At 39.8% G+C, this 8,278-nt stretch overlaps 1 protein-coding gene across 1 annotated transcript; it reads right to left on the bottom strand.

Annotated features, from left to right (window-relative positions):
* Positions 1 to 5,008: 5,008 nt before the first annotated feature.
* LOC125457344 (interleukin-8-like) lies at positions 5,009 to 7,972 on the bottom strand. Its single transcript, XM_048541495.2, has 4 exons — positions 7,844 to 7,972; positions 7,455 to 7,584; positions 7,163 to 7,242; positions 5,009 to 6,467 (listed from the first exon to the last, which is right to left on the bottom strand). Exons 1-4 carry the CDS (start codon positions 7,902 to 7,904, stop codon positions 6,448 to 6,450), a joined length of 291 nt encoding a protein of 96 aa, XP_048397452.1. The 5' UTR covers positions 7,905 to 7,972; the 3' UTR covers positions 5,009 to 6,447.
* Between the last annotated feature and the right edge of the window lie 306 nt (positions 7,973 to 8,278).

Consider the following 8,278-nt stretch of genomic DNA (forward strand, 5'->3'; position numbering starts at 1 on the left):
CCCATCCCTTTGTTTGCCTAACAGGTTTTCTTTCCCTTTGGGCTCTGTTCAACCTATCTTTTCATTCTTTTACCCCCATGTCTCAACTTCTCTCTTTAGCATACCGCCTTTTCCGAGCAACTATTAGTTCTGTTGAATGATCTCTGAATCTAACACGTTAACTCTGCTGTCTCTCCATAGATTAGATTAGATTCACTACAGTGTGGAAACAGGCCCTTCGGCCCAACAAGTCCACACCACCCCTTGAAGCATCCCAGCCAGACCCATTCCCCTATAATCCACACACCCCTGAACACTATGGGCAATTTAGCATGGCCAATCCACCTAGCCTGCACATCTTTGGACTGTGGGAGGAAACTGGAGCACCTGGAGGAAACCCACGCAGACACGGGGAGAATGTGCAAACTCCACACAGACAGTTGCCCGAGGTTGGAATTGAACATGGGTCCCTGGCACTGTGAGGCTGCAGTGCTAACCACTGAGCCTCCATGCCAAACCTGCTGAGTTTCTTCAGCAATTTCTGTATTTGTTAGAGCTAGTAACGGTGCAGGGGAAGAATTAAAATTTATGTCTAGTGGAGGTGCAAACAAGAAAATGCAGAATCACTCCTAACCACTACTGTTAAAAGAAAGGGTGTAGGTTGGGGCTTACGTATGGAGGAGAGGAGAGGATCTGAAATCATTGAACTGAATGTTGATTGCAGAGGGCTGTAAAGTGAGCTGTCAGAAAATGAGATTCTGATACTTCAGTTACACTAAGTGTTTGTGCAACAATGTATCAGAATGAGGACACATTTCAGAGTGAAAGTGAAGAATTACTGAAATGTGACATCTCAAAACCAAGTTGATGCAATCTTTTATTTTTGCTGTTGAATGCTGCTATTCCATATGATATATTGATCGTAAAGTATATGTAAGACAAGATTTTTAATTGTTGACTGTATGCACAATGCTGTGATTTCTTCTGACTGCATGCAAGGGCCCTTTCACCTCTTCCACCACATTCACTGCATGGGAACACAATCAATCATTAACACAGCTACTGGAGCGTAAAATCATCTGATTTCCGGGAATGCACAAATTCACCAACACTCACTGGTATTTGAATGAACTTTGTCTCTGGAATATTACCAACCACTGTACAAACCCAGGGGGAGGAGTCAGCACAGTCATAACTATGTTACAAACTTAAAGTGAAATTTGAATCAGCTCCAGGTACTCTGGAAGCTTTCATTTCATCACAAGCCATCACTTTCGGATGACATGATCCACACTTGGCACTGATCCCTGGGATTATATGATTAAGCAAGCATACACCTGAGCTGAAGGTCATGAATTGCATCCTGGGAAGGTCGCAGTGAAACATTCTGGGAAAGGTGTCCTCGCAGTCAGTGTCATGGTGAAACATTCTGGGAAGGGTGTCCTCGCAGTCGCTGTCACGGTGAAGCCTTCTGGGAAGGGTGTCCTCGCAGTCGGTGTCACAGTGAAGCCTTCTGGGAAGTGTGTCCTTGCAGTCAGTGTCACAGTGAAGCATTCTGGGAAGGGTGACACCAGCTGTTCCATGGCAATAGATGTTGCAGTTCTGTCAGATGATGTTGTTCTGGGGTTAACAAATGTTTTTGGTGAGGCTTCGTGTAAGTTCAAACTACAGGAAGCAAACACTTGGATGTAGCATAAGATAACAAAGTGTGAAGCTGGATGAACACAGCAGGCCAAGCAACATCTCAGGAGCACAAAAGCTGACGTTTCGGGCCTAGATGAAGGGTCTAGGCCTGAAATGTCAGCTTTTGTGCTCCTGAGATGCGGCTTAGCCTGCTGTGTTCATCCAGCTTCACACTTGTTATCTTGGATTCTCCAGCATCTGCAGTTCCCATTATCACTGGGATGTAACAGCCTGGACTCTGGATCTAAATTCCAGGGTATCTGAAAACAGCCTAGATGAGGAGATTGCTCCAGGTTTTGCCAACACACAGATGGAATATCAATATGGCTAAGGAAAAGGAAGAACAAGGTGCCAAGGAGGATGCTAAGAAAGCAATGAACAGGCCTCAGGCAAAGAGTGGCAAAAAGAGGAGAAATTTAGAACCACTGAATCCCTACAGTGTGGAAAGAAGCCGTTAGGCACTTATAATCTGCACTGACTCTATAAAAGCAGAGCTCCCATACCTTATTCTAAACCTATAACCCTGCATTTACTGTGGCTAGTCCACCTAATCTGCACATCTTTGGATTGTGGGAAGAAACCAGAGCACCTGGAGGAAACCCACATAGACATGGGGAAAATGTGTGAACTCCACCCAGACAGCCATCTGAGGGTGGAATCAAACCCAGCCCTCGGCACTACAAGGCAGCAGTGCTAACCACTGAATCACTGTGTTGCCCAAAAGTAACAGCACCTACATCTACAGACTAATGAAATAGGTTCATCCCAACACTGGGATCTCCTCTAAGGACAATACCTTCATTATTTCATTTGTCAATGATATTTGAGAGCACGGGAATAGCTTCCTGCCTTGGCCCATGATAACCAGTGCAGCAATGTCAGCTCCCAAGAGATCCAGATTGTCATGTGCCTGCTGATACCAGGGGAGCTGGAAAAGTTCAGAGGATCAAAGACAAGGATCAAGTCCACCAGCTCCATGTGAAACTCGACATTGTACTGAAAAAAAGACACACACAGTAGTAGGGAATGCATGGAACGACGTGTTGCAACTACATGGGTAAGCTGAACATCAGAGGGACTGTATGTACTGGAAAAAGACCATCAGACTCAGGACCGACATCAGAGATTTATATTAGTGCATTGCTAATGTCCAGGAATCTGGGACTATGGTTGTTAATTCACATGGCTGAGTCAGCACGAGGGGTTCCATAGTGTGAAAAGCATGAGGTCTCTTATCGCTCTGGGGTGAACTGGGAGTTTTGTTAGAAATTAGAAATATGATGACAAATAAATAAAAAACTAGATTAGTGCAATAAGTTTTGTTTTACTGAAATCTTACTAAGGTTCTAGTAAGGCTCAAGCTGATGAGATGATTGTTTTTAGGTGATGATCAATCAACTTGATCTGAAACATAGCCCGCAGCTGGGTAAATGTTTTGTAACAGACAGAATGCATGTCCACTCGTTCTGTTTGTTATCAGTATGTTTTATATCAAAATGTGTGCCTATTCATACACTTTTGAGTGTGCTTTGCAATTAAAATTTCAGCAGCCATTTTGTGAGTTGAAAATGAAAGAGTTGTATTTATTCACATACACAAACCTCACCCTGATGCATTATCAGACTCCACCATACATCCTCTGCTCTACCACACACACACACACACACACACACACACACACACAAAATGACTGAGTAAATAAAAATGCAAGCATAGATGCAAATCAGAAAAACTGAATCAGTTTCTAATTTACACTCCTTGGTCTCCCATGTGATCAGGCTTATGGATTTTAACTGGATTTAATGTTTTAAAGTTGAATAGGACATTCTGTAAAATAAAAGCTTCAATGTAGGTTTTAACATTGGTTGCTTAGAATGCAGTTTCAAATCTGTCCAAGTTCTCATGCTAAAGGTATGCTCAACCCAAACTGGCCTGATATTGTTACATTGGAACACTAAATCTTTCATTTTGTTTCATATAAAGTTGCAGACTTTGAAAAGTGTTGAAGATGAAAAATGATTGTTTCTAACATCCTGAAATATAGTTGCTCCACTGTGTTTACCCTTGACCCCGAGCTTTTAAATGAGCAAATGTATAGAATGATTATCGTCTTTTCCCACAAGTTACTTTACCGCAACAGGTTTTGAATTTTGAAAATGTTTCCGTTGCCAATTCAATAGGTACTTCACCGTGTGCAGTTTGTAAACATTCAGCCAGTCAGGAATGTGCGAGTTATACAAGTAACACCAGCTGAGAGGTAAAAATAATTTCAAAATGTTAAAAATATAGAAATACATCCTACTCCCTAATAACACACGCATACATAATCTGTTTTGTTAACAAAAAAAAACACAATCAACCACAACATATTTGGTATAGAGTACTCGAGATTGAACTTGGTTAAGTAAAATGCAGATTAAACTAAAGGAATGTCAGTAAGGATACACTAATTTATCTACCTGTTTTTCAGATGAGGTTGTTGGTTTGAGGTTTCCCCAGTGTTTTCTGTTTTCATTTCAGATTTCCAGCATCTGCAGCATGTTTCTTTCATAAGAATCAACTGGAGAGATCTGGAGATTAGCACTAACTTAGATCCTCATTCGGAGAGCTAGCTTAGTCATGATGGGCTGAATGGCTTCTTTTTGCATTGTTACAATTTTGTGTTGTTGCAACCATATGTATTACCCTGGACCATCTTCAGTTGACGGATTATTGCCACATTTAATTTGGAAGAAAATTAATATCCCACTATTGAATATCAAAGATCCCTCAACTAGTGGAAACCTCTTTTCCCAAAAACACAACAATGTGACAATCTGATCCGTCACTAGTGGAAGTTATTGTTGTGCTGATGGAAATAGTAGAGAGGAGATGCTATGAATGTGAGTAAGATGCAAGACTGAAATTCTTGAACTCCATGGGATTGAGGATGGAATGGGTGGGAGCTAGAGGAGAACTTGTCTGTCCTTGTTGCAAGAAGGAATGATGGTTAAGATGACTAGGCTACTTCTTATGTCTCCACTGGTCATCTCTTTGACTGTTGCTTGGCTCAGGATGACTTACAATTATCGTAAATTCACATTGAATGTAGGAACACCCTGCACAGTTATTTTGAGATGAGTTACAATGGAAAGAACATGCACACAAGTGTTGCACCACGGACTCTGATAACATTACTCTTTAACAGACTACTTATCCAGTTCACAATGGTGCCAGTCTGGGGGAGTAGGTCAGTGACATGAGACAACCCAGTGAGATTTTCCAGAATTTGCACAATTGTTTAGCTGATGATTATGAAACACTGACAAGGCATTTTTCGTGAAATCTTGTTTATTTTAGTCACTTAAATACGCTTAAGGATAAAGGTACAAAAACCTCAAACAATTCATAAACATACAATTCAGGTACAAGTAACAATTTTTCAGAGTGACACTCACATTTACAAGACAACTTTTACACAAAGTGTTCTGAGGTTTGTAGTCAACATATTTTCTGCATGAAAATCTCTCAGTACAAAAATCTGCCTTCACCGAAATAAGTTTTATTTAAAAATGTTGTTAATGCCTGTTAATATTATGTGATTAACAGCAATATTTCCCAAAATGTAAGGATTTAACATGTAATATAATTTCTATTGATTTACTTCTCACGGACTTCAGCTTTGGATACGTCCTGAGGTTTGACGTCATAGCAACAAATTCCCAAGGTTTACTTAAAATGTCAGTGATTGTTAAAAACTACAGTAAAATTGTGGCAACGTCAATGTGAATCAATTGATCTTGAATTTTGACATGAAAGGTTTCATTCAAGCTGGCACTAAAGATTAAATTTGGATTGTAACTGGGATTGAAACAATGTCACATTACAGTGTTTCTAAATTCCCACTTTAAATACTATGTCCATATTTTCCTGTATTGTTCCAATACAGCTCAGTATTGTCTCAGGAAACATTACCTCAATTTTTGACAGGCCACTTTACAGCCTCCAGAATCAACACTATGGTAAACAGTTTCCAATCACAATGCCTGGACCTACATTTTCTGGTTCGGCTGTGGCGATTTACAGCTCCTCGAAACACAGCTTTTGTCCCTTTGCTTGCCTCATTGTTGTCTATTTTGCTTTGAACCATTATCCTTTTTTTATCACCAGATCTTTCCTCTCTTCAGAGCCACAAGGACCGCAACAGTTCAACAAAATAGCTTACCAGCACATTCACGTGTGCATAAAGGAATGGGTGAGGCCTTTGGCAGCAATGCACAAATTTAGTGAAATATTTTACTAATCGTCAATAAATCAAATAAATCAAAATGTTTTCAATTGTCTGAATTTGAAAACCAACAGATCTGTTTTATTTTGATCCCTTCCTAAGTTCACAAATTAATAATTCCTTTACTACCTGCACCTTTTGATGATCAGAAATTATTTTCCAACGCTTAGGGAGAAAGTTAACAAATTGCTTTCAGTCGTAGGGTATTTGGTGACAGTGCTCGACCGTTTTTGGATTAATCCTACAAATCATATCCCATGAAAAGAAAACCTCCAACAAGGCACAAACTTTCACAATAGCAGCCTGATTTCTTAGACTCTGTGTATACAATCACAAAATAAGAAGGTTAAACAGTGAAATACTTCTCAGAGAGTCAATGTAGAGGAATTGTCAAACAACATACAGAACAGTGATATCAGAAAGTGAATGCCCTGCAGGGACCTTCCTTCATTTCAGTGTTCACTGTACAGCACATTCCTCAGTCTGCAATCAAGTGAATCCCATTGCAGCTTCATTTCTTAGTTTTTTGCCCTGGAACCTGAAATAAAATTGAATAAAGTATTATATTTCCCACAGTATTTACTTCGCTACTGAGGACAATATCTTCACCAAACTTAGTTATGGGACATTATCGACTGCACTCTTAAACAAGATTGCAAACAGTTAATTCATTATTTCATTAATTTTATTCTATTATATTATTAAACACAGAATCCAAGGAAGTTGTGGCGAACAATTAATATTGCCAAATTTTCACTTTGTACATAAAGATAGATGACAAAAACATACAGATGACAAAATGTTTAAGAACTGCGCACTAAGGCTGCTTACAATGCACAGCAGAACATCATGGAGCTGACCATGAAGGAAGGAAGCGTGAAAAGGAGTTAAAGTCTCTGTTTTAATCACAGGGATACATTGAATTGGCCGACATCAGCTGGCTGCAGAAGATATGACAACCGTGGTAGGTACGACAATCATCCACCATTCCTGCACCAGGTTACTGACCAGTGACACTCCCAGCTCTTCCTGGATTAATATCTTGTTAGCATTCACTGTCACAGCTCGCATACAAATATCAGATTTAGGGACAAAGTAACAAAATGCAACAGGAGCCTGCACAAATGGGCTGGAGTTAAAGCCTTGGCCAAGGTGCTGAGGACAACATGATAAAAGCACTTCGCTCAAGCATATTTATTCACAGATAATGTATGCATGTTTACAAGCACCAACCTTTCCTGGATCTAATGATAATCTTCACCCACTCAGCATCAGGGCTCACACAAAATCTCTGCCCTTTTTTCGTGGTGATGCTGTAAAGTGAAGATAAATTGTCAAAATCTCTTCCACAGAAATTGGATGTCTCTCATGCCAGGTTATAATCAGTGGCACAAACACAATCCTGAAAATCTGCTACATAAAGAAATTGCAATTGATCCAACACATTCACAAAAATATTACTGCACCTAACCAGAAAGAGGAAAATGAGAACCATTAAAGCTGATATTCTGACCCATTTACTCACATTATCTCTTGTGTCTCACAATGCGGTCCTTTGGGAATGTATTGTAAATTCTTGATGATCTTTGGATTAATAAAATCAGAGCTGGTCCTGGGACACTGACACCGTCCTTGGGTATCTAGGATTGGAATACCTGTGAATGAAATAAATTGCATTTCAATTTTAAGTTTGGTTGTCATTGACAGGATGTTGACTTTTTATTTAACATTGAATTCAGCAATAAAACAAGCATCATATTATCAGTAACATGTACCATCAGTGACCGTCAATTCTTTAATGAACAGCCAAGAAGCACACAGACGTCTACGGCTGCTCAATAAATCAGCAGAAAGACTCCTTTCCATATTACACAGCAGGAAAATCTAAGTACCAAGACAGAAATGTTAACATACCCTGTGCAGCAAGAGCACACAGGAGCAGGATGGCAGTCATTACAGCTGTTGCTCTGTTCATCTTTGACTTTGTTGCTGAATAGATTTCTGCTGCAGGATCTGTTGTCTACTTCAGTGACACTCGTTATCCTGAATGAAGTTCTGCTGATGACGGGCCTAAATAAACCCCTATTTATTGAGATCCTCTACTTTCGTTCTGTATAATCTCAAACAGTGAAAGCTGTGCAAATTCTGTGCAAGGTAATTTCCCTGCTCCTGAGTCAACTTTCTTTCATTTTGCAGTTTAACAAGTTTTGGCATGTTACGTAATCCATAACAGCAACAGGCAAACCAGGTAAACTGAATTAGTTTAATCTAGATTCAGAAGAAGTGCAATTTTCAGAAATTTCCACCTTTGCCAAAGTGTAAAAAAAAGTGTGGGCAGAGACAATGTCA

The sequence above is a fragment of the Stegostoma tigrinum genome, chromosome 1, assembly GCF_030684315.1.
Source record: "Stegostoma tigrinum isolate sSteTig4 chromosome 1, sSteTig4.hap1, whole genome shotgun sequence".
Lineage (NCBI taxonomy): Eukaryota > Metazoa > Chordata > Chondrichthyes > Orectolobiformes > Stegostomatidae > Stegostoma > Stegostoma tigrinum.

Coding starts and splice junctions, on each gene's coding strand:
- LOC125457344 (XM_048541495.2), bottom strand. CDS start 7,904: ATGAACAGAGCAACAGCTGTAATGACTGCCATCCTGCTCCTGTGTGCT. Junction 7,585..7,843: donor GTGTGCTCTTGCTGCACAGG/GTATGTTAACAT, acceptor TTTCATTCACAG/GTATTCCAATCCTAGATACC. Junction 7,243..7,454: donor TGTGAGACACAAGAGATAAT/GTGAGTAAATGG, acceptor TTCACTTTACAG/CATCACCACGAAAAAAGGGC.